General features: G+C 36.6%; 1 protein-coding gene across 18 annotated transcripts in view; it reads left to right on the forward strand.

The window, feature by feature from the left end:
• CACNA1D (calcium voltage-gated channel subunit alpha1 D) overlaps positions 1–27,841 on the forward strand; it is a 253,243-nt gene that overhangs the window by 112,790 nt on the left and 112,612 nt on the right. For all 18 annotated transcript variants that reach the window (XM_080384052.1, XM_080384045.1, XM_080384054.1 and 15 more), the window contains 4 exons: positions 11,240–11,379; positions 15,232–15,374; positions 16,790–16,942; positions 17,899–18,095. In XM_080384052.1, the coding sequence (XP_080240178.1) occupies positions 11,240–11,379; positions 15,232–15,374; positions 16,790–16,942; positions 17,899–18,095 (633 nt within the window). The remainder of the gene's footprint in view (positions 1–11,239; positions 11,380–15,231; positions 15,375–16,789; positions 16,943–17,898; positions 18,096–27,841) is intronic.

Genomic DNA, 27,841 nt, shown 5'->3' on the forward strand with positions numbered 1-27,841 from the left:
TATTTTATAACAAAGTATTTTATTAGTGGACGAGTTTTGACTCTTTTTATTGATTGAGGCATTACATTTTTATTAGACAGTTCAACATTTGATTCAAAAACAACCACAGGAGAAAAGTACTAGGAAGAGCTTGTTCAGCAAAGTGAGACAATCAAGGGTAAAGTTGTGCTTTAACATTTTCGTGGATATTGCAGACCATTTTCCTGTCATTTCGGGATAAAAGCCATTTTTTTTTGTTTGTTCTTCACATTGTTGTTCTGAACAGTGTCTATAAAGAGTATTCTATCCTGCCCTCTCTTATAGTTGAAAATTTATTGCATTAACATCACTGCTCTTAATGTTTTTATGGTCTATGACTTCTAGTGTTCTGGCAAGTTGTCTGCTCATAAGTAATGCAGTCTTCTAGGCTAAATTTGAGTGTTATCTTTTATAGTGCAGTACTGCATATTACCTACTAACAAATATAAAATAAATTAATGTGTATCTAAGTAAGTAAGAAACCCTTTCTAGAAGAAAAAAAAATCCAAGGAGATGGTAGAGCGTGTAGCATGTCATTACCATAAAGGCATTGTATCTTTCACGGTGAAACATGTTACTTACCAGTCATGCCTTTTCCCCCATATTAGCAGTATCATATCACATCACGTACTGCGTTCAGTACCTTCTGTAGGAAATTCTAGTGATGGTCTGGTGTTAGCAAATATTAAACAAGGAACTAAGGAAATACATATTTCTCTGATCAAATTTCTTAATATCCTTATCCAAATATAAGGAGTTCGCATCCTCTAGTACTCTTTAAAGAACTTGTTGATTACTTTTTTTTTTTTATAGTACTTTAATTCTGTAGCTGGTCCTTCTACAGAAGACCCAGTCCTGGTCATAGAAGTAGACTGACTGCTCAACAGAAGCAGACGATTTGAAGAAAATGTTCAGTTCTTGATCTTGCTGGTTTGCAGGAGACAGAAGACCACAGGTGTAGGACATCACTCTCTGGTTGATAACTGGTCTAGGGTTCTGCCATTTAAAACTTGTGAAGGATGATTGGAAAAATTCCAATAAAGTGATAACCTAACCATGTCCTCCTTTCATATTCTGAGACTTCAGAGTCAGACCCAGACGCATGGTAGGTACAGAGCTTGTTTGTGTGTTTGAGTTTTTGAAAGCTTTATTCGTGAAGATTTCTGTAACTTTCTCCACTGTAGTGTCAATTAATAATAATAGAAACCCAAACCCACATAAAAGAACAAAACCCAAATACACCCCCACCCCCACCCACCCACCTCTCCTAAGAAACACTAAGTTATTAAGCTTACATGATGGAAGTTTCTATCCTGATAAAGGTATTTAGAAAAGCAGACTGTTGCATTGGGTAGGTTTTTAACAAATCGTTCTGTAGTTTTTAAACTGACAAAGGCAAAAGAGCTGCTGTAGTTATCTATCTGGGAGATTAATGAGTAAAGTTCTGTAATGAAACTATTCCATTGGTTTTACCCAGTTCTTTTGTAGTGAAAATGGAAATTAGATTTGCAATCAAATGGATAAATCTAGGGCAAAAAACACCTACTCAATGAATATGTCATTGTTCTGTTTTCCAGCTGACACCATCAGTGCAGAACATAACACCAAACCAATCTGTTCTCAATATTGTTTTGTTATTTTTTTTATTTAACAGTAAGTCCTTGGCATTCTTAAAACACTGCACTGGAACAGTATAAAGCTATGAATTAATAGTTAAGCCAAAAAAAGTTACCTTTTTGGTCTTCTCTCTTCCTTTTCATTTGGGGTGCTCTGTTCCTTCAAAGCAACTCGAAAGGTTGCATGAAGTATCTCCTGGAAAATAATCTAGCTGTAGGAACAGACTTCTGTGGAAAACTCACCTACTGAGTAAAAGCTGAGCACAAAGTGACCATTAACTGGTATATGAGAGTGACTCTCTTGTATGTTTCAGAACTGTATTAGTCAAGGAACAAAATAAACAGGTTGGAAAGCGATGAAGCACTCAGAAAATGGACATGGGAAAAAGCACACAGGCTTCAATCCAGGCTATTGCAGTATCACCTGAATAGGTTAACTACATTTGTATGACAGGTTTTTTTTTTTAAGAAATGTGTATATATTATCAATATATATATATATTTAAAACTAGTTAGCAAGAAAATGCATATGCGCACACAGAAAACGTGGGGAACGCTCACACAGGAGTATTTTTAGAGCAGATTTTTTTTTGTATGTTTCATGCTGAAATGCATTAGAGTTTGATTTAATTGGTGAGATTTTGGTCTGGAATTTTTCTGTGTTAAGAAAAAGTAATTTATTTTGGCTTTTGGAGATTTTTTGATTATTTTTTTTTTACCCACCTTGCCCCTGTTTTTTAGTTTCTTTTGGAATGTTCTGGGAAGTCTGTATCTAAGAAACACTTGTTGAACACAAAAAGCGGGCTTGTTACTAGTCTTGTAACTTGAAAGTTTTCCAAGTTCCAGCATGTATGAAAAGAATTCAATAGAGCATTTAGTGCTATCAGTGCTCCTGTCTTTTCTGCTTGTGAGTTTCTGCATGGTCAGAGGTGGATTTATACAGATTAGAAAATTCTCTTTGTTTATAAATTCTTAGAAATTTGAAGAGGTTCTCTAGGTATCTTGACACTTGGTAACACTCTCACCCCCCGGTTTCTAGCCAAAACCTACTCTCTTCTGTAAATAAGTATATAAATATATATATTATATAAATAAACCTGCTAGCAAGTAACAAGTTGTATTTAACGTTAATGTTGGTTTATGACTAGATGCAGGTTTAATTCATCACTTTACACTGACTCTAGTCAACTATTAAGGTAAAATTATGTGACAATGTGGCAATATATATAAATATTGTCTCTTCTACTTCCCTTACTTTGCTGACCTTATTTTCCTGAGTATCATCAATTAGAGCAGCAGAAAGACACCCAAATAATTTGGATTCTATTCCAGTTATATTCTTTATTGCTTATTTGGCCTGCTTTCTGTTGTGCAATTCAGATTCTTTGGCATGTTGTTCTCAGTCTTCAATAGGAGTTGTAGGGATTTAGGATTGAAACTCACATGTTACTGCCTATTAGCATTTCTACAACTTGCCTTTCACACCTTGCAAGTATACAGCCATTGCAGAGTGATTGGTTCGTTGTGCCTTTCTTGATAATTTTTTCAGTAGGTGGTAAATTGGTGGGGGGTCTGTTACAGTTCATTATTTGTGAGCAAATTTCCAAAATCATGCCACTTACCTTATTCCTTCAGAACAACATGAAACAGAGTCTGTGCCTGTGTAAGGGTATGTAATGGAGTGCAAACAGTGTATTTAATAATGTACATAGTGAATTGGATATGTCTGTTGTTTGCACCTAGCTGTTATTCAGCAAAGCTCTGTGTTACCTGTCAGAGAGCAGAGAGAGGTCCATCTAAATGTAGTAGAGAAAAAAAACTAGACAAAGAACTTGGATTTTTCCTATTTAATGTTATGAATGTAGAATATGTATTTAGCATATGTACTAAGCAGAGCATTTACATGAACAAAACCAGCATGGATCTACACCGATCCTGTAACTGGTATGAAAATTTGTCATTGAGATGCAACATTTTCCTGTCAGTACAAATGCTTATTGACAGAAGTGAGGTGTTTCACTGTATCTCCATTATTGTGTTCTTTAGAACGTAGAGTGGAAGATACACGATTAAAGTTTGAGAGGCAATCACATTCAAAGATGAAATGCAGGTCTGCAGTGCATTTAGAGGAAAATGATTACAGGAAGTAATGAAAAAAGTAATCAAAGTGTTAAACATGATCTGCTTATCTATCTCTGGCTGCCAGAATCTGTCAGATGAAAGTATAGGCATTACTGCTACCTAAAACTCTCTTTGAAGGTTGAGATACTATTTCAGTGCTCTAAGTTATTCAAATGCTACTTCAGACTACATTGATAAAAAGGGACCTTTAAACACGCTTAATCTTAATTACACTTCCACGTATAGCTTGCACATCCATTTTGTTCATTTGCTGTGCTCAGTATTTGAGATGTCCTATTGCATATCATTTTCTTGCAAACAGAAATGCCTGCTTGAGATCTAGAGGGTGCAACTGCTACTAATTGGGGCTATACCGAGCTGTGAATTCACAGTTCAAATGAGATTAAAAGATTTTGTGTCCTCTGGAAAGAATAAATATTCTGTGAGTGGGATTTGTTGGTTTGCAGTGGTACTGGGAATGTGAAATCCTTTCAGTTTTATATAAAACTGGTTTAAGAATGTTTATTATGTGGTAGCATCTACTTATTTCTTCTCCTAAATACAGAGTTTGCATTTGGTATTGACTTAAGTATCAGCTTTGCTGTCAGAGGTACCAGTGGTAACTGCCAAAGCATCTGAAGCTGTGATAGTATGATGGTGTCCTATAAAGAGCCTCAGAAGATTGGAGATGTTTCTGGGCCTGATGCCAAATTTCTGCCCAGAGTTACCCCAGATTTTACATGTGAGCCAATGCATTCATTTCAGTTTTATTATTCCAGACTTTTGTAACTAAAGCTGAATTTCTTACAATTTTTGTGGTAGTTGCACATTCTTGAATTTACAAAAGTTTGAACTGTGACTGCTGGGTAGTATCATGAAGGTTAGGAAATGTATTCTCAAAGCTTCCCAAAGCAGGCTTCTGAATGCATAAAAACATAAGTTAATATGTGAAAGTGGCTTAGCCACATCGATACTTTTTCCACTAAACCTTTCCAGTTCTGAATTTTGGAAAGAACCACTCAGATCTTTGTCTACACTTTTATAGAACTTTTTTTTTTTTTAAAGCATATATACCTCGATGGGCTGCCTTTTTGATAGAGTTGTTCAGCAGTTACTCTTTAAGGAGGAATGCTACTACTCAACTAGAAACACAGAGGTAATTTAGTCACCAGAATTGGAGTCCATATGAGCAGTTTAATGATTCTTTAAAATCAGGACACAGTCTGTGTCCTTTTCCTTACTGGTTTACTAGTCCTTGGGAATTCTGAGGTCTGTTCAACTCTTGGTGCTCAAAGATGTGGGGGTGAGGGTGTCCTGGGAGTGATTTAAGGTCAGGGGACATTGCTGGTCAAACATAAACCGGTCTGATTTACACGGAATGTCACGTGCACTTGAAGTATGGAAACAATATCTGGTGGCCCACGTCTGTATTGAAGTAGTATAAATATGGGTATGGTAATGTTATTTTCTAAAGTTGCTGCAGAACGGCTCTGTCAAAAGCAAAGCTGTACTTACAGGAACATCAGTGTGGACATCTGACATAGTCTGGAGCAGCAGTTGTATTCCCTCAGGTGGATCAGGGTTGATCAGGAAGGCACAACGTAATTTACTTGGATTCATCAGAACACAAATCCTTAAAACAATGTTTTTCAGAGTCTCCCTCTCTTCTTTGCTGTTATGTATCTAAAGCCATAGTTACCCAATAGTTATCACTGAATTACTGAGTGATAAATAATTCTAATTCTTCTAATAAAGAGGACAGTAATTTCCAAGCCTAATCTAGGAGGTAAATTATTTCATCATCTTTAAAACCAGAAACAAAGCAAAGCTTTAGTACTGTTTTCTTTTTGCCAGGTATATGGATTTTACATTTGTTTCTTTTTCTGTATTGGAAATCTGCTATAACATTTTCCACATATGGGAATAAATAGGTTTACTTTTTTTTTTTTTTAGTATTACTGTGGTGCCGCTCACAAATGATTTTCAGGGTAGTACAGATATATGATGTGAAAATTATATTATATTTTGAAATGCAGAATGCAGTTACTTTTCTGTCTTATATATGCTGCGTTTTCCCAGTGGCAGAATTTGAAAGAATGGCTGTTTGTCAAAAAGATAAATGGTTTTGTATGTTGTCAAGGCATCAGTCACACATTGTATTTAATAGCACATGATTGATTATTAGTCCCCAAGTCATGAATGTCAAAGTGTATGGTGCTGCCTATGTGTAAACTGCAGAAAGTTGATCTGTTTGGTTACTTCACTTAATTTGAGTCACTTTATCTGCTAAGCAGTTTTCACGCTCATACGTTTATGTTACTCTGGATGCAAAAATGTGTTTCTCCACTTAAGATACAATTCTGATCTCTGATGCCCAGTGAGTAGAAATTAATATGAGAAGGCTTAATTATATAGCATAATAGATTAGTTTTTGCAAATTAATGACTTTTTATTTTGAAACAATTATCTTGTGAGACATCTTAAGTCAAATGCAGAGTTTTGGTGCATCACATTACGACATGTAACAGTATCTTTGCATATTTTTCAGAGACTGAAAACATGAAGATAATAAATGATGACTAATGTACACCATCTGGCTGGGGGGGGAAGATTTCTTCCTGAGCATCAGGGTTTCTGCTAAGCTGATTTACTTAAAATAAGCAAGAAAATGCATTTTTTTCTGAGAAACTGAAGTTCTGGTGACTTCACTGAAACTCAGTGGGTTTTGTACTCTATGATCAATACCAAAGTCAGCCTCCCTGGTCTCTACCACAAAGGCAATGTATCTTGTCAGTCCTGTTTTTGCATCATATATTCAGAAAAATATATTTTTCAGCAAAAAATTGCTGAGACTTGAAGATTTGAAGCAATGTTAACGAAAGTGTTAGCCTTGCAGGAATCAGCTGCCTGTAAAGAGAGATGACCCAGCTCTGCATGACATCAAATGACTGAAAAAACTAGTTAGTCTAATGCAGCCATAGGATTAGATCCTTAGTAACACAGACATATTTTGTATGCCTCATATCTTCTTTAGATTTATGTCTGTCAGTCTTTTCTCTGCTACTTTTGTGATGCAATATAGATCTAAATGCAATAATAGATATTAAAAATTATTACATGCAGTTTCTAATTAGCGGATTTCTGAAGACCTGACATTGTCTTCTTAGTTTCTTTTAATATGGATTTTGTTTTTCAGGCAGTCCCTCAGTCTTATGTATTTCCTTATTTGTGGTTTGGTTGTCTTATTTATTAGTGTTCCTACTTTGATTTTTAATGACATGAAGTATTCATTTAAAGATTTCAACTAATTTGGACAAAAATAAGATGTGCAGGGGTAGTTTCCCAAACTATAAAGAAAAGAAAGCAGGTAAATGTGCACATCATAAACTGTTAGAACTGCAGTCTTTAGTCTGTATTTTTAATTTATCACTTGCTGCCTTAGATTTATTTTTAGTCAGCAACCCTACCTCTACAACTCTTCTGATAATACTGAAAATGGCATGATATATTAAACTTTATTTACTCTTGAGTAATGGTTGCTTAAGCTCTGGACATGCTAGGTGATGTATAGCCTACAGATGTGTCTCAGTTGCAGAGGCAAAAATTGATGTACATAGTGACTGGCAAGAAGTTAACAAAGTGCAAGAAGGGACTGCCAGTACCTTCCTGAGGGTGAGCAGGTTGTTAGCTTTGCAGTTTGTGTTAGAACATCTGTTGGCTGCCTACTTGAAAAAAACCAGTCTGTAAAGAAAGCACAGCCTGTACTTTGAATATTGTTAACTACTGGGCCAAATCATTCATCTGGCTTCTGTGGAAGGCACAAGTTTAAAAAATAAAAAAAAAAGAAATTGAGTGTGTGAGAACATGGACGTAAAAGAAAGCAAGGAGAGGAGGAAGGGAGGAAAAATGAAACACTGGGGAATAATTGGCCCTTGGTTGTAGCTGTATAGAAATATCTGTGGTGGTGTTCTCAAGGTTTTAAAGAAATCATGGCTCTTGGATAGCCCAGTGGCTATTGTTACAAAGCATCTTTCCCTTGTGCCATTGGCTCTGTTAATAGCATCATCCCTGATCCTATCTTGTATCTATTATGAATATATGTTTCTAGGGGTAAATTCTGGAACCAGGCATGTATATGCTTTACAACAGTGAACAACGATGGAAGGAAACATATTTCCATCCTTCCACGGAAAGTAAGGAAAACTTTCCCAGTGTTCAGCGTTACGTAGAATGGAGGAGCTTTTATGTGTTGAATGTGTTGTGGGTGTAGGTAGTTGTACATGCTTTTAATCTATCTGTGCTTTTACCTATGATCATGTAAGAATTATCAGAATAATAGAAATTACAGAACTGTTAACTGAGAGGCCTCTGGAGGTTACCTAGTCCTTCAGCTCCTAGCAGGACTGTCGCCAAAACTAGATTGGGTCAGCTGTACGTGCCTAACTGCATCTTCAAACCTCCTGCACTGAAGCTGCATGTTCCCATTCTGCACTACCCTGCTGATAGAGTTATTTCTTAACATCCTGTAAACCTCCAAACCTGCAGCTTGTGGCTGTTCCCTCTTATTTTAGCATGTGCTGCTGCTTAACATTTGGCTTCAAAGTCTTTTTAACCCCTCTTCAAGCAGTTGTAGCCTGCTGTTAGACCTTCTCGTAGCCTCCTCTTTGATGGAGAAGAGATCTTGCTGGACAGGAGATGTTCCCTTCACTCAGGTTTACACTTTCTCAACACCCTTTTTGAACTAAGAGACCCTGAGCTGTAGCAGTGTTGCAGCCTCAAAGGTCTGAGTAGAGGTGGATAATAATTTCCCTCTACCTACTCGCCATACTGTTCCTAATACAGCCCAGTATGGGGCTTGTCTGATTGACAATGAGCACAGATTTAATTTGGTGCCCACTGCGGCTTCCATGTCCTTTCTCAGCCCATATCGGTATGGGATTATTTAACCTGAGGTGAAGAACTTAACATTTTTGCTCGCTGAGATTTATGTGGGTTCTGTTAGTCCAGCTGTCAAGCTTTCCTGTGGTCCATCTGTTAAGTGACACACACTGACCTTAAGCCCACCGTTGGGTTTAAAAAAGGAGCTTGTCTTACATTGCATATTATTTTAATAGACTGTTTGCAGTACTCCTTAGGAAATAAGAAGCAGTCCTGATTCCATAAAGAGAAATAAACAGGAACAAGACCAATATTTTAAAAGATGGAAGCTAAGTGACAGGGTGTCAGATTTGAAGTGATTAAAATGTGCAAGGGTGTGTGGCCATTAAGCAAGTTACACTCGTGCTAGGGTTGGTGCCTAGCCCAAGTAACAGAAGAGCATTAGAACATTGTTTGAAGGAGAGCAGTGAACGGCAAAGATGCTGTTTAGGATGGAGTCTGGTAGGTGGATGGGTGGAATTAAGTTGCATATTTGCCTGTAATAACAGGACGCTGAACATGATGACCCAGGAGGTCATCTTGGCCCAGAAGGTCCCATCCAGTTCTGTGTCCTGTGTTCCCTTTACATAAAAGAAGCTGTTGACATTTTGCATATATGAAACTTACCTTCTTTTGTCTCACCTTTTCTTTTATACTAGGATTTCAGTGTATATTTTGCCCATAGCTAATGCCAACCGTAATATTTTTGTCTTCCTTATGTTGTCTTACATTATTTATCTTTCTATATCTAAGCTGCAGACTTAGTTATATGTAGGGAGACAGAAATAGCTGTTATTGTGAAATGTGTACATGGTAGGATTTACTTGAATTTAAGCATTTTTGCAGTATGTTTCTTGGGAATGCTGATAATTTGAATTATTGTAGTCTCTGTGGTGCTCTAACCAAAGAAATCTGGTGGCTTTTGATGCATAAACCATTCACGGTTTTCTTCTGCGAGGCTACTTCACTCTTGTTATCCAGTAATTGTTCCAGTTTATTGATGATAAATGAACAGGTAAGTGGGAGGGACAATTTTGAAAGAAACGTTAGGAAGTATGAGGAGAAGGAGGATGTCCATCGGCTTCACTGGGCCAGAAGATCACATGAAAAATACAACGCAGCTGAAGAGAAGCTGTCTTGGCTGAATCTCTGCAGTGTTTATGAAGTGTTCTCATAGCAGAGGAAAAAGGCAGGAGCATGGGATTGAGCTGAGCAGGAGATGAGATCCAGGATTCCTTGCTTTGCGCTAAAGAAAGCCTTACCTCTCATAGCCATCCCAGGGTGCTGCTTGTTGGGGATGAAGACCTGGAAAGGACCATGTAGTTTACTGATAAGCCTCTACATTTATGAAGTTGCCAGTGTCACATTTATAAATAGATTTATCACATCCTATACATAACCAGCCCTAAATGGCCTTTTCACAAGGAAAAGAAACCAAAGCTTCCCAAATTGAAGACTTTGCACATGAGAATGTAACGAACTTTGTTTAAATTGCAAATGATTATGGTTTGACTTTTATTTGGTTGTACGTGGAAGTGCCAAGCTGTGTAACAAATAGTGAACACATAGATTTGTGTGTAATGTCTGTGCTATATTTGAGTATGTGGAAGTAGAAGATTGTAATCCTTACTGAGCAGTTACAGTCCACGTAATTAACTTTGTGTGGATGATTTCTGAAGGTAAAAAGAACAAATGTGTTAAGTGATCTGTTTTGATAGTAGTGACTTGTACAATTTATCCAAACCAAATATGTTTTTACTTTAGAAAGAAGCAGCCACAAAAAGCATTATCCAACTAGCTAGGAAAAAAAGATTCAATGTATAGCTCTATTTAAAATAAGAATCTTGGTAAAATGAAGAAACCAATAATGTTTAAAAACAGCACTGAAACAAATCCGAAGTTGGAGCTTCAGTGATACAAGGTGGTGATATATTAACTTAAAATTTCTTCAAGCTTATTAGGGTGATTTAAAGAGGTTGATGATGTGGAGGGAAAAATAAGTCAATGTAAACTTCCACATCAAGATGAAAAAGTTGCAAGAGTGTAGAATTAAATGAAGAACCTTTTAAAGAGCTTAGAATTTTTTGAATCCCCTTAGTATGGGATGACAGTGTCTCAGACTCCATTATTGGGTGGAATTCTCTGGGTCCTAATTAAATAGAATGAGCGGTGAAAGTAAGTATACCAATGCATACATTTCAAGGATATTGCCAGGGCCCTGTTCTGCAGTATTTTCTGGTTTCAATGAATGCAAAGGATCCTGTTGACCTGGATGGGACTATCTGCTTAAGCAAAGGTACAGCATACATCTGTGTTTGCAGAAACAGAGCCTTTTTCTCTCACAGAATGTGAAAACAGGAACATCTCATGTAATTATGTAATTATAACCATGTCAGTACAGCTATCATTAAGTGCTATGCAATTAAAACCTGCAAAATAAACTGTCATAAAGTATTGTAATTCCTTAGTCCTGAGCAGTACAACTTACCCACTTAGTGCAAATTCTAACTAGTAAATGAGTTGTTAAATTACGTTGTCTTTCATTGTATTTTTTTTGTCTTTTACAGGAAAAAGTAGAATATGCCTTCCTGATAATTTTTACAGTTGAAACATTTTTGAAGATTATAGCATATGGATTATTATTACACCCCAATGCGTATGTTAGAAATGGATGGAATTTATTGGATTTTGTAATAGTAGTAGTAGGGTAAGTAACTTATCCTTTATTTTATAAAAACCTGCTTTATAGTGGGGTGGATATAGGTCTGTTTGCCTTTGAGTAGTGGCCTACGCATGATTTCTGTTCCTTTGGAGTACAAGAATGAACTGATATGAGTGAAAAATGAAAAAGAAAAAGTCCTAAAATTTTCAGCACTATCTGTGACTGCAGGCTGTGTTGTGCAGTCAGCTTTACGGTAAAAATTCCCAGGGAATTCTGAGTTCTGCCAAAAAATTTCCTTGGTTGTCGTGCAGGATGTTTTCCATCTGATTTTTCCAAGGTGAACTCCCGATGATTTCCTTACGATAAAGGCTGATCTGTTTAGGTCCATACATTGTTATTTCATTTATCCCTATACTGTGGTTATGTGGACTTCATCTTGTCTACAGAGACCTCTGGGAGATCCCACGTATTTCAGAGTGGTGAAGAGTGGTCAGGGGAGGCAGAGTTACCTTAGCGATTCATTGACCTTCCCAAAATCTGGGCATTATTGAACTTTGGTTTTGGGTGCTGCACGTCAGGCCCCAGATATATATGTCTTTGCTTGCTTGGGGGAGCATGTATGCTAAAAATGCCTTTTTTTATCCCATGTACCTTGCTATGCCAGGAAACCCTGGAGAGTTTGTTCTGCTCCTTGGGAGAGGGACTGCTCGGGCCTTATGCAGCTTGCGGAAGAGTGGGGAGTGGAACATCCCATATATACATTCCTTATATATGTTACACAACTGCTTATGACAAATAACATTTTGTCAGCAAGTTTGTGTCAATGGTTGAGCTAGATCCTTAGATCCTGCGTTTGGCTATCTAAGGAATTAATCTTGAGGCATATATTCCCCAATTCCCTAATTATTGTGGAGATTATATTGAAAAAAAAGGAATTTCCAGTACTATAAATTTTGTTTACTGAAAATATTTATTATATATAACATGGAGAACATTACCGATATAAAAATTTATGCTGTGGCTGGCTTGCAAAGTCTACCTTGGCATGTAGTATGCAATTCTGATTTCATCGTTCGGTTCATGCTATATCAAATGTCGCCTGTAATTGAAACGACCCAGAAATCAGTGTGTGCTGCTCTTAACTCATGTTACTACATTAAGGGGAAAGAAAAAGATGCAAAGTAAAGGAATTTGTCATAAAGCATTATTAAACTTGAGCAAGTATTATGCATGTATGAATGCCTGATTTGTAGCTATTTGATTCTGAGATAATAAATGCTACTGAGAAGACTGTATTTGGGCCAGTTGCTTGGCATTCAGGCCATTTTGGTCCAGGACTAAAATTTCTGTATAAATAGATCCTTCATCAGGTCAGGTCATTCTCAACAGATTGGCCTCTGTGCCTGAAGGGGAAGCTTGGTGGGCAGGTGTGGGGACTATCACACGTAAGAGCTCTATTCTCTTGCCAGGCAGTCACTTGAATAGACCTCTTCCCTTTTGTCAAGTGACTATGGAGTTACAGTAACCCTGGAGCAGTCTAATTAACATGACCTCTATCTTTGACTGTGTCCTAAATACATGATAACTAAAAAATTTTCCATTAACTCATAAAACACTCATTATTGGGAGGCTAAATCTAGTTAGGTCAAATGCTCACACTGAATCCATGGAAAATAGGAGGAAAAAAGGACTACTTGTTATCAAATACCTAAAGTATTGCACTAAGATTTAAATTTTGGCTCAAACCCAAAAGTTTTGGAATATAAACGGCTGTGTAGGTTGTCATCAGTCTACCTGGAAGACAAGGTAGACCTTTCATAACATGTCAGCACTGACAGAACTGCAAGCAATATTTTTGTTCTTGCACTCTGTGAGCAGTATCTTTTGTTCTTCTTTTAAGAACACAATGCACATAAGCAAGTAAGGCAAGTATGAGTCCATTTATTTAATTAATACTTAAAAGCCCTGTGAAAAATCGTTTTTCATATATAACCCATGGTGCATATGGAATCACTTTTGGATCTGATTTTGTTTGACTAGTTTCATTGTGAAATTCCATTAGGTATTTTAATAGCTTTGAAAGAGCTGCCATGATGTCCTGTATTGAATGTATTAGATGAAATTTGCTTCATGTGCTTTCTCAGCAGAAACTATAGCAGTCCAAGTGCATAAATCTTAATTATATCAAAATAAATCTCTACTAGCAAAAGGGAAGCATGTATAGAGACTTTTTTCCATGGCATCAAATTTGGCATTTAAACTTTGGTAAACTGTACAGGAAAATAAATGTCAGTTTTAATAAAGAAGATCTGTGGTTCTGTACCTTAATGGCTTTATAGGACAGACATAAAATGACAGAGCTGTAGACAAGCTGTGATGTTTGTGATGTGGTGTTTTCTCCTGTCTTTGTCAGTTCTCTCCGAAACAAGAGTGTGAGCTACTTTCAGAGCAGTCTACTACTTGTCTGCATGCTACACCACATAATTTCCGTTGATTTCTGTGAAAGAATAAGGTCCTGGTAGAGAAAGCTTTCATAGCACCTTCCTGGGCCTGTAGCCCTTCAATTTTCTGAATGATGTGTGAACTGACAGGCTGAAAGCAGCTTCTTTTAATTCAGGACTTGATTCAGAAGTCTGTTTAATCATGTCTGCCTTTAGAGCATGAATAGTTACTCTGAAATCATTGAGGCGGCTCGTTTTCTTAGAATTATGCATCTATGAAATTATAGGGTGAATTAGGAACCGAACATTAAATGTCTGGATTTCTGTGGTTATAGTAGCATGTAGATTGCTGGTGTTCATTCTAAGATCTGTGTTCTCCCTTGCTGGGTTTCGCTCTGGGGGAGAATGAAGCAGAATAGGGATGGCTATTGACTGATACAGGTCAACTGCTTACTGGGGGAAGAGAAAGTCTTCAATATCCTATTTTGGGCAACCTATTAAATATTACTTGATTTCTAGCAACTATGCAGCGTGACAGAGCTGTGAAACTAGCATTGTAAAAACTTCTCTAGGCAAAACCAAAAACCTGCGTATTTCTAGAGTCCTTTACAAGTGTGAAAGATTTTTCAGGGTTACAGAACTCTATTGACTTGACAACCCTTTCAGGAGAAGTTCAGTTTTGCAACAACTGACCTAAAGACTGTGCAAAGGCTAACATGGGTTGTGAAGTCTAGCTGCAGCTGAAGAAACCATGCATCTGAAATGCAGGTCCAAACTAAAATGAACCTAAGGTTACTTTGCACTTCAGCCACTTGCATCACTTTGAATTGCTGCTAGAAGTGGGAAAGAAAAAGAAAACTCTTGTCTTCCAAACTGTTCTAATGAAGGACTAGCTCATTTCTGCAGTGAAGAAATACAATATAATAAATGAGTCATCTGGGAATATTTTTATCCTCAAAGATATTATGTGTAAGAAACAAATCTTTTTGGTGTTATTAAATGTTGGACTCTCTAATATATTCAGTTTTTGCTGACTGTATTTAGAATATCAAACTGCAGTGTCACTTGGAGTTCATATATTCCACCAAAATTAAAACAGATGGTTTCTAATGATTATCTATTACATGTTCTAAAGAGGAGACTAATTTTTCAAATGTTAGAGCTAAAATGTTTGAAAAAAGAAGTGGCAAAGTATCTTCATTTGTTTAAAAATAGCAGATTGTGTATACAGTCAGAAAGCTAATTTATTTGATACTGCATGATTGTCGCTCTCAGGAGGGATTAGAAACTCTTGCACTTCATAACTTTTCCTGTCATAATTTAATGTGTAAATATACCTCTGATTTTGACAGTTGAACAGCTTTTCGGAATTATCTGCAGTTCAAGTAATTTCCTAATACCTTTGATTGCATGGTAAATGGATGGTGATGACCTTACCCTTCGTTTCATTTTCTAGATTATTTAGTGTAATATTGGAACAATTAACCAAAGAAACAGAAGGTGGCAGCCACTCAGGTGGCAAACCTGGTGGCTTTGATGTCAAAGCCCTAAGAGCCTTTCGTGTATTGCGACCTCTCCGGCTTGTATCAGGAGTGCCCAGTAAGCTCTTTTCTATTTAATTCCATTGGAACGAATACTGTAACTCATCTGATTAGTTAATGTGATTGTTCCAGACACTATAAGAAATGCATAATATAAAGTTGATCTTTTGTTTTCTGGTTGTGTACATGAAGTGAGTTTCAAGATGAATGATACCCTATTTCAAGTTGAACAAAGGATTGTGAATTCATTCGGTGTATGATATTCTTACATAGTCCAATAAGCAGACAAGGGAATACACTTCATTTTTTTAGGAGCTTTATATAAAAGTAAATTACATGTTAAAATGCAAATAAACCAGAAAATAAAATTGAGACTTTTTTAATTCTAAACCCCTGTACATCTAGAAGTGTAGGTGGTCCTAAAATAGTTTATATGTTGGTAAGAATATGCCAAAGCACATTACACATTTCATGTTTCCTGCCCCCTCCAATGCACATGAATGCCTTCTGTTTATCTCAGCTAACAGATAAATTAGGAAATTTAAGCAGCAGAACAATATCACAAAATTCAATTGCTTTCTTTAAATAATAATCCTTCTGGTTTTTTTAATATGTTATTAATTACTGTAGCTATTTGGGCTGAATAAGAGGTTCGTGGCTTACAGGTCAGCTCTTTCCCAGACATTCAAAAGAAGAAACCTAATGCTGTGTTTATTATATCATAGTCTGTTACATGGAAGTGATCGTGATGGTATATATTTAGCAAAAGACGTTCAGTGAAGAAAGCAGCAGCCTTATGAAATGTCAGAAAGGAAGTCTATTAAAATAAAAATGAGCCATATTTTGTTCTCATTGGTACTGTGGCAGCTTCATTAGTCTGGGATCTACTTCTTCTGGTAAAAGCAAAATTTGGCTAAATATTTAATTAAGGTGAAAAGAAAAATGGAGTAGTTCTGAAAGTGATGCGAGGGATAAATGATAAAAACAAGTTTGTTCAGAGTAAAAATGTGTTTTCTCAGGTAACTATACTCTTATTTATCTCTGCAGACCAAAAATGCAGTTCTGCAGTTGGCTGAGCGTACATTTTCTCAGGATTTACCACAAAGTTGCGGTTGTAGCACAGAAGTTTTTAAAGGTCATATAAAATGAACCACAGCCACAACTGATGACTACATCCCCTTTCTTTCTAAAAAGCCGTGAATTCTCGTGACACATTTCAAGCATTGACTTCTATGACATCACCTCTATTAACTGAGGAAATAATTAGACTTTGACACATGGTTTTAGATTCTTAACAAGTATGTTATGTTACAGGAACATTTTGTAGTTCTGGGCAGTAGAATTTTTTTTTAAAACTCATTGAGTCTGCATGTCTGTATCATTAATCTCTAATAATGTGTAATTATAGAAGTTTTGGTAAGACAAGACATAGAAGTCTGGTTCATAGCTTGTGTCTTCTTTTTTTTCTTTTAGGTTTACAAGTTGTCCTGAACTCCATTATAAAAGCCATGGTCCCCCTCCTCCATATTGCCCTTTTGGTATTGTTTGTAATCATAATCTATGCTATTATAGGATTGGAACTTTTTATTGGAAAAATGCACAAATCTTGTTTTCTTATTGATTCAGGTAAGTCACGAAACTGTTGAATGAAGGAAGGGATTAATTCTGTTCTCTTTCAAGTCTGTGGCCTATCAGTTTGAAATACAACAGCCGAAGCACTAAGACTGTTGTAACCCCAGTTCTTACTGTGGTTCGTAATTTCAGGAAAAGTGCATTAAATTTAGAAAACAACAACAAAAATGCAAACCAGTTAGAGACTAGAACATGCTTTGAATAGGTTTTATTTTCTGAAACGTCTAACTAAAATGTCAGTAGTGAAAATGGTAAGGGTGACTATCCACGAGGAACAACTCGGTACTGGTTTTTCTGATCTCTGCTTACTGAAAAGCTAGCTAGCCCTGTTCCAGGGAGGATTTACTGCAGTTCACAGGCTGCGTGGTCTCACCAAGATTGTGGCCGTGTACTAAGAAGCAGAGTTCTGAAACGAGTAGTGAAAGAGAAGGGTTTCTCCATCCAGGTGAAATGATGAAGTGAAAGTGTTTGTTGTGGGAGAGTTTTGGAGTCAAACGCCATGAGAGAGACATCTTACCTGATGGCTAAGGGTACATTTTTGTCAGCTAAGTTCTGAAGTAGACTGTATGTAGAAATCAGTCCGGATCTGTTTCCCTTGGTTGTGCCTATGTTAGCGTGAAGTGTCATGAAATGAAGAAAAAGCAATGAAGAGGGAAGAAAACCCAATAGCATAAGGAGATTCTAAACGTTGTATTATTACATGTTTCTTTCCACTGCTCAATTACTTGAGCTCTTTTGTACATTCAGATTTGATTAACTTATTTTAAGGTAGTAAGGCCCAGATGTGAGGAGACTTAAAGCTCTGAAGCTCGCATGGGTTGCCTTCCTCACCTTTTCTCAGGCTGATCTCTGGATTTACTTTGCAACGGGGTTGATATTTCTTTGTGTGAAGATTTAACTCACAAAAGTATAAGAAGTGAAAGTTCTGATTTTTTTGGGTCAATTTTCAGATATACTAGTTGAAGAAGATCCAGCACCTTGTGCATTCTCAGGGAATGGACGTCAGTGTGTCATGAATGGCACTGAATGTAAGGGTGGATGGGTTGGACCAAACGGAGGCATAACCAACTTTGATAATTTTGCATTTGCAATGTTGACTGTGTTCCAGTGTATAACTATGGAAGGATGGACTGATGTGTTATACTGGGTAAGTTCGTAAATCTCTGAGCTTTTTTAACTTTCAAACCAGCAAGCTTCTGTGTTCAAGTGAGAAATAAGCAGTGTTTTACATTACTGTCAGCAGGAGACCTTGGTGAGTTTTGCAGATGAGCTCAGCTGCATACTTTTTCCAGTCACAGCATCTTACTGGACTCCTCAGGCTAAAAAGACATTTTAGAAACAAATTTATTCATTTCTTATTTGAGGGGTTTTTTTGCCTATTCCATTTGGATAAATGTGATACTACATTTATATCCTTTGGACTATCATTTTTTCATGCAAGCCTACAGTTCTTAAGTACGTCTTTTCTGATTAAGCTTAAGAGCTCTCTGTTTGCAGTATTTCTGCAAAATATTTCACAATATTTACGTAAATTAGAACAAAGCAAGCTCTCAACTGTCAGTACTTGCCGTGGGGACTGCAAACCATTTGTTAACCATTCAGAAACAACGAATCACAAGAGCTGTGAGCCCGACATTGGCTCTGTAGAAGCAGCAAAAGGTACTCATATTCAAAAACCTAACTGTAAGTCCCCACCTCTAAATGCTACTCTAGTGTCAGGTCTGGAACCTCCACAATCTTACAACATAAACAGCTGGACACAGACTGGGAAACTGAAGATGTATTTAGTCCTGATTTTACAAATGAGAAAAGAACACAGATATTTTTTTTTTAAGGAAAAGGGTGACCTGAATATACAGGTGGACAGTTCTCTGCCTAACCCCATTCCAAGCTAAGGACATTACGTTCTTTTGTGAATCTTTAAGCACCTAAATATCTGATGCAAGTGATTTGGCTGATGTCGTTCAAGAAGCTGTGATGGAACCTACCTACCACAGGTGCTGAAATTAAATGAGTTTTCTGTACTACTTGGTACTCAGCAGTAAGTCTTTGCAGCAATTGGGACCTTACAACAAATACAATTCTAACAATTCAAATGTGGGAAGTATTTATGAAAGAAAACTGATTACTAGTAAGGATGACTATTAGCAAGCTGACAAAAATGGATGAGCTATCTCAAGATGTATCTTGCTACAACTATAGATTATGTTGCTCACAGCAGCTCATGTTTTGATTTTCTTTGTCTGGCCGAGTGGGACTGTTTACTAATAGCACATCTGTTGTGGAGTATTGGATGCAAGTAAGGATGTAGTATTACCTGGTGAACGAACACTTAATTTTATATGGTCACTTGTTGCAAATCAAGGTGAAATATGCTCTTGCTAAAAAATACAATACCAGAGCCTAGTCTCAGATAAAATCTGTGATACTAGAATATAGAATATGGAGATGTTTTTAAGATAATGTCACTGTTAAAGATAATTAAAGTGGTAAACTGGCATTCTTTTAGGATTGAACGACAAAAGTTGGCAAAGTGTGAATCTCTGCTTCCACTGCCTGTTACCAGAGATACAAAATTGGCTATAAACATGCTAACCTTTAATACTAAAGAGTCTACGATAATGCATAGCTACATATAGGCTAATGTATTTCTCATGGTGTAGGTTTATCAACTCTGGGATTTGTAGACTGTGTGAATGTAGAATTAGTATGTGCTTTATATGACTTGTGTTCGTGATAATAGTTATTTTTATCCCTCCTGAAAGAAAAAGGAAGGTTTGCCATGATTGTCTAGAAATAAAAAATACACATTTAACAGCTTTCAAGGCAAAAATATGGCCAGATTTCAGTACCTGATAATTCCTCCATCACCAATTTTTTTCAAAGAAAATTAATGTAAAAACTTCGAGGATTTACTGCATTGAGAATATGATTTACAAAAGATATAGAAACAATTGAAGCTGAGTGGCTCAATATTAAACATTTTTTCCCCTAAGAATTAATGAGCTAATTGGTCTGATGCACCTTAAGAAATATTTGTAGAGTCTCCACTGACAGCACAAATAGTAAACCCGTTAAAATAGAATGCTGAATATTGTCACAATCAGACAAAATGCAAGGCTTAAGAAAACTAAAAATTCAAAAAAATCAAAACTGCACATGAGTTATTTATTTCTCTGAGTTCCCTATGTAGAAGTTATTTACAGGTACACGGATGTCAGTTTTCACGTTATTATAAGTGATACTGGGATTATTAGATAGAGAACCAAACACTTATTGACCTAGTGAAATACAATAAAAGCTATTCAAGCGGCTTTGGAATCTGTCTTAACTGATGTTTATATAATTATAGATCTGGATTCTTTCTGTCTGTAGACCAACAAACTGCCTATTGTCAAGCTGAAATGACTCACTGAGGACAAGAGGAATGATGATTTATATGTTTTAATTTTACCCCTGGATTAAGCTGAGGTAGATTTAGCTATTGCTAGCCAAAAATTGGAAGATACTTTCTTGTAATTATAAATTGCAAAACCACTAGGGATATACCAGACTGTAATAAAAATGTCCAAAGAATCTAACGACACCATTTTAACTAGACATGCATGGGTTTTGAGTGTTGCTTTTTATTTAGAAATCTGTTGATGATACACAGACTTAATGAATTTTATACAAAACAAAAATAAAACCAAACCCACGATTATTAGAAACTGCACAGAATTCTGATTTCCATTTGGTCACTGTGTGAACAGTAAAATTAACTATGTAGGCTTATCTTGCTAGCAGGTGTAATCTGAGTGGGTGAAATATGTGCAATATTTTGCATCGTGTTGTGTGGCATTCTGTTAGCACGAATGACAGCTGAAAATGACAGCTTCCAACAACACTCAATAGCACAGCTCGTTGTCACCTGGTTAACAACAGTAAACTTGGCTTAAAAATTCTCCAAGCATCAGTAATGATTTTTCTCTCATGCATATCTATTATAGATGGAGGGTTTGATCCTGCTACTGCTAGGCACCCTTCAGATCCTGGTGACTCACACGGACATCCTGCTGCTCACCAGTTTGCATCTGAATCCCATATGTCCTGTCATTTTTTAGAGTGTCTTCATCTGGCTTCTTTTCTCTCTAACTGAGGTGTAACTCACCGGATAGCACGTATTACATGTTTCATGCACAAAAAAATGCAACTCCTCGGGGCCAAACGCTAGACTTAGCTGTAGAGGTCAAGGGCTGGTGTCCTTGTTTCCACCAGCCAGTGCAGCACAGTGTGTTCCCAAACTGTGTAATGTTTGTGGCTGCACATCTGTATATCTTCTCCGTTTATATCAGGACTGGGTTTATTCCCAGTCTCAGTCTTTTCTGTTTGCTCTCTAGCCCTAACCGGAGGTTTATGCTATTAGTTTCGGATCCCAGTGCAGTCCTTGTTGTTGGCAAAGTGGCAGTTTCTGTGTGCCCAAGTTTTTAATGCTCTGGCTCACATTCTCAAGCTGAGAGCATAGTATTCTTTGCCTCATTTTCAATTTAAGCTAGCAAGCACTCAAGAATTAAAAAATCTGAGTCTACATTTGCATATCTGGCTCTAGATTTTTTTCGTGTCTTTCAGACATCTAGATTTATAGTCTATTAATGGCAAACATTTATTTTGTAAATCGCTCTTTATTTTTAGCTATTTCATTTGATATGTAGGAACATACATAATGAGCAGCAGTACTTGCCAGTAAAACCCCCAATTTTCCCGAGTACCAAAATTATCATGTATAATTCTTCTTGTTTTCACCATAGTGAAGTTATCTTCAGTTCCTACACTTGAATAATCTACACTGACACTACTGTGACTTCAATGAAAGATGGGCAGGGCCTCTGTGAAACAAACTAATTGCCGTGATGGCTTGCCAGCACAGTTGATTCAATAATGGAGCTACTGTATTGGTGGCTACTGAATTTTACTAAGTCAATTTTATGGACGGACTTTGCATTACTAGCTCAAATACAAACAGCTCCTCAGTTCTCTGACACCTAGCTAGCACTAGGTTTGATTGATCTGGAGATTTTTGAGACTGAAGCGCTCAAGTTGAAATTGCTGAGTAATGGTACATTGATGTCGTATATGGTTTTGCCTATTAATATACTTACTGATATGTTAACAAGATACTCTATCAAGGATTCATGTTTAAAATACACGATTCATTCCTTGAGATGTCTAAGCGATCTATAATATGTCTAAATCTTGCATAAGGTTTAAGGAAAGGGGTGTCAGGTTTTTTTTTTTAAATGTCACCTTCTTAAAACTAGTGTCCCTTACTACTGTTTGGTAGTAACGTATGTTATCATCAAAGAAATACTTAATTAATAACTCCTCTGCTTTTATTACAAAAAAAAGTGTGCACTTAGAAATCTGTTTCTTGCTTTAGAAATCAGGCTTTATATACCCCAATATACTTCTTGCAGCAGCTTAGAACATTTGAAGAAAATCAATATTTTCTGTAACACAGCCTGTTCAGTATATCTTTACTATTAAAGATATTATTTTTTTAAAAAATAGAATTAAAGATTGATTATTAAAGAAATAATCAGTATTTCTTTAAATGTATTTTCATAACCAAGTACAAGAGCTGTGGCTTCCTTCCTAGCTTTCTAATAGCACGAGATGACTTTATTGTGCATAAATTAAAAGGTAGAAAATCACTATGTGTTTGTTTCTAACTGGATGAGAATTTGAAAAATGTTTATAACTCACACATAAACCTATGTTTTGAAAAGAAAATAGTTACACTAATAAAACAAAGCAGTCGATTTTTTCAGAATGTCAGTCAAATGATCAGAAACTCAGACAATCTTCTAATCATGTCACTTTTTAGAATGCTCCTAGTTCAAGAATCTTAAAGGACAGCCTACTCAGAAGTATTATAAGGTGACATAATATACTTGAAACCAGCTGATGTTCAGCCAAAGATCTTTCCTAAACACAAGCAAATATTTTACAAATACATCTCATAAGAAAATCCCTTGGCCCAGGCACAAAATGTATTATTAGTCCATAAACAAAAAGTTGCAAAGTATGTTTGAAGTCTTATCAAAACTGTCATCAGAGTGTTGAGCAGGAATTGCTAAAAAATACGTCTCAAAAAATATGACCAACAGTCAAATAAGCAATAATACTCGAGAACTTCGAATGATTTAATAAGCCAATGGGAAACAAATACTTGGAGTGATTTAAATCATATTAGTTCCATTACAGCGGCAGAAATGGAAGGCGTGTTATTGTATCCAAACAATACTTGTCAGCAATGAATTTCAGCTTACAGTCTGAGAGAAGTCAAAGAATGTTCGACAGATTTTTTTCCTGGTTGGAAATACTCAACAAACAATGTTGAAAATTGTGAGAAAATATGCTAGAAAAATCTTTACAAAAAACTTATTTCTGCCTTTGTCTGCTCTGTACTGAGGATAGCTTAGTGCTATTCTCTTAGCATCACTCAGCACCACTCACAGGTCATGTAAGGGAGACTTCAGTGAAACAAGTCAGCTCATCCCCAAAGGCATTGACGTGCTGGATGCGCAGTGCTCCCAGCCTTTGATGACTACATAGCCAGAAATTTAACACATGATATCCAGCTGGAGAAAGTGTGATAGAAATGTTGGATGACAGTATTAATATACTGCATAAATCACACTTAAGAGCCAGGGATTGCAGGCAGGATTTTTAGAATCTGTGTGTTAATTACTTGAATCCAATGTAATGTCAAAATCTAGTTTAACCCCCCTGCCTTTTAGGTAATTACTTGGACTAATTACTTTTTATGTTCTCTAGACATAAAAAGCTCCAAATCAACCAATTTTAGATGGCAAGGAGACAAGATTTAAATTACTCATAAATTACAAACCTCAGAAAGAGAGAAAAGGGAGTGATCAAATTCAGACATGGAAACGGATCTACCAAGCCAAGGAATACACATATTAAAAATCTGAATTAGCATCGAAAAGGATGTTCGTATAAAATAGCTTTTTTCAAATGAGCATCTTAACAAAAAGACCCCACCTGAGGAGGATTTTAAACTACCTCACAGCAAATGTCTGCCGTGCAGTAAGTTTGATTTACTTTGACAAGATACCTGGTATCTCAGTATTAGCTGCCTGCTGACCTGTACCGCAGTCAAAGCACAGAACTAATTTCTTGTCATAGATGATTGCAAATACTCCAGAGAACATACTGTTTCTCCCCAGCAAGTTTAAATAAAATGGATAGAAACTGGATTAGAAGTAGGCTAGACTTTAGGTAGTGCTAAGAACTCCAGTAGTTGAAGAGCTAGAATTTCTTCCAAAATCTTTGCCAGAAGCAGCAAACAAGCCTTTTCAAACCATTCCAGTTCCCAGGCTGTCCCAGGATAACAGTTTAGTAAGTAAATTCAGATCTACCTTGAGTATTGGGGGTTTGTTCATTGTTTCTACATAAACTAAGGTAACAGTTTTACATCATCGATCCTAATAGTGTGTGCTATTATGCTCGTGGGTGTTGTATTCAGTATATGGCAAATATTAAATATATCTAGTGACATAATGATGCTGTATGGTACATATATAGGTGGCATAGCAGATATGTACTAAATACCTTTTTCCTTTTCCTGTCTCCAAACTGGATACTATTACTCTGTTCATTTTAACACACTATAGCTAAATATTTAAAAATAAAATAGCTAAACATTTAAAAATAAACACACTGTTTATTCAGTAGTTCTTTGAGCCCTTAGATTCAACAACCCAAATCCCTACATAGGTTTTATAAATTTCTTATGTGAAATTAGTTTGGACAATATAAATAAATGGGTAGAAGCACTAACAAATTGCTACTCCTTAATTAACTTGCTGCAACCAATGAAGGAATCTAAACACTTCCATTTTGTTATACCTGGAATATAGATTTTCTTAAACCTGGTAGGGTCCTCCCCTAATCCAACAGAAAACGTTCTCTGGGTTGCCACTTTGTAGAGGCAGTACTCTTCATTTTGTTATGCTAGTGTCCATCTGCTCTGCAGATTCAACCTAGGATAGTTACCTGAAAAAGGGAAAATAATTTCTTAGCAGTCGCATTTGACATGGAAGCTTTCCTTGAAACAATTATCTGATTTCCACCCCACCCCCCCTCGCTGCCCCCAGTTAAAGACAGTAAGCTGATTAATGAAATGCCACTAGTAGTAATTAGCTAAAATAGCATTAGATGCAAAATAAAGTATCTGAATGAAAAAGAAGACCTGCATCTAAACTTATTTCTAATCAATATTAAAAAAAATAATAAAGCAGTCAGCTTTCGCAGAATAAATGCTTTATGTGAGTACCTAAATTATGTACTTCATTAGCTAACAGCTGGGTAAAAATAACAGAAGGAAGAAATTGACTATCAGATCAAAGGAAATTAGTAAAACTGAAGCAGTGTCCTACAAGTTGAAGTTTAATTTGAGAGGGTGGCTTATATGTGTCCTGGATGTAAACTGTGCTACAAAGTTGCATACAGAAGACTGGGCTACATTTATAGGTGATTAAGTAATTATGAGGCTCTCGAAGTACTGTAACAATTTTTCATTTCTCCAAGGAATATATTTCTCTTTGGGCATACCTTAACACCTCAGCCATGGAATTCTGAAATTCCAGTTGTTGCTGAGCTGAAATGCTTGACAAAGCAGGGGTCTTCACGTTCACATCCCACCAGTCTGGGCTTGTTTCTGTGTCACCAGTATGACAAAGTCAAGTCTGGCCAGCCAGGAGAAGGTCAGGGAAATCTGTGCTTTAACTCCAGAACCCATACAAGATTGAATATAAAATCACATGCTTTTACAAACCAACCTGGAGGCTGCTGCGCTTCAAGCACAGCCTGTTTTAAGTCAGCTTTAAGTTAACTCCACTTTAGCCAAGAATATCCCAGGACACAACCTTTGAAGCTAGAAGGCTTTGACAAGCTGTCTGGTGTGCTCTCACATGAATAGAATAAACAGCCTGAGATCCAAGGTTTTGTGAGCCTGCATTGTATGATTCAAAGAGTGCAGGATTAGTCCCGTTTCATAAAATACTGATTTCTGAAGCATTTTAACACCTGTCAAGAGATTGTTTGTCAGTCTTAATAAATTTTAAGATGGTTGAGTATATTATAGGTGACAATAAATAAACCCACCAGTTATATGTCTACTGTAATGTTATAAAAGCAGAAAGGTAAAATTGAGGAAACTAAGGAATAAGAAATTAAGCGAGTTTGAATCATCATGGAAGATAATTTGAAATAAGTTCATGCATCAGCACATTATGTCTGTAATAGTACAAATGCAGAATTAGAGGCGTTACTGCATTGCTTTATCATTATCCCCAGTTAGGGCTTAGATGAATTGATACATACAAAGAGCTTGCAATAATTTCAGTAGAACAGTATCAGGTGTACAGAAAAGACCTTTATCTGCATGCAATTGCATTTGGGGAATTTACTAACAGCTACTGCAGATAGGGATAAATGAGACATTTTAATGATTTCTAATTGATGTTTTAGACTGGAATGTGCCATCTGCTGCTGTGTAATACTAATGGTTATGTCTGCTGTAAATTTGGCTTTCTTCCTGTTTCCCTTCAGAGTCTCAGTCTCAGAATGCTGCATTGTAATGATCGTTGACTCCAACTGGAGAGCAGCTAACAGGATAATTCACTCCACATGCCAGATGAGGCAGTTTCAGACTGTACCGAGTTTGTCCTATTGGCTCAAGATAATTCTTCTACGCTTTGCAGACATAGACTCACAAACATATAGATGTAAATATAAAGAGCCAAATATACAACGAGAATTATTTACTCTCCACCAATTTAACTTGTGCAGCATAACTTGTCTCCAGATCTGGTAGCATGAACAAATGGGCCCTTTTACAGCGACTTTTGAACTGTTAGTTACTGCATCCCTTATGAAAGGGATAGGAAGATTTTCAGAGATCAGTTGAAAATTATTCTCAAAGCTATTTAAACATACAAATTTACTTTAACATCCGTATGAAAGAAGTGCAAATGCCAGAGCGTAGCCAAAAATGGTATCTGAGTAGTACACATCTACTGTTATGGTGAAACAGATTTAAGTGGTACAAAAAATACTTTGTCCTTCATATCATTCGTCGTCTCATCTGTCCTCTGGTTGATGTGACGGACAAACTAATTAGAAGTGAAATCCAAACAGTGAGACTAGATCTTGAAAAAGACACAAAGAAGGATGGTACTTGGGGGTGTCTTTGCAATATGTGTTATGGATGATAAAAGCTTAATGGACTCAAAAAGAGATGGGACAAGTGCGTTTAGAGCCATTAAATACGACACCTCCTTTGCTATAGTATATCCAGGAGCCACAGTGTGTGGGAGTCTTGCAAGACTTTTTGCTGAGGATTTGAGATGTGGCATCTCCTAGATTTGCTAGTGTAACTTTAGCATGGTTTAGGGGCTTTTATTGTTTATGTTTTCTTAGTTGCAACTCCCCATGCATCTGCAATTTGTGTCTTCCTAACTCCTCATTCTGCACTTTGGGTGAGAAGTCAACATTAATCCTTTCAACTGAAAATACCTTGTTTCTGCGGATGGAGATTTTCCTGGGCTCATATATTAACCAAAATCTGCCTCAATTTTTAATCAGAAGGCAAATTGACTCCTTTCATCTTTCTTTAATTGAAAGTTATGGAAAATGCCACTTGACATGCATGAAATGAGCTGCAAAGTTTTCCAAAAGGAAAGGACTTCTTATACTTTCATCTCTGGTATTAATGCAATCAGAAATATTACTTCATGAATAGAAATTACAATGCATTACTTGAACAGAGTTTAATTGTCTCTAGAATGAAATGGTGAAAATCTTGAGTAGATGCAGTTTCAGTCGGTT

Source organism: Falco punctatus, assembly GCF_963210335.1.
Source record: "Falco punctatus genome assembly, chromosome: 4".
Classification (NCBI taxonomy): Eukaryota; Metazoa; Chordata; class Aves; order Falconiformes; family Falconidae; genus Falco; species Falco punctatus.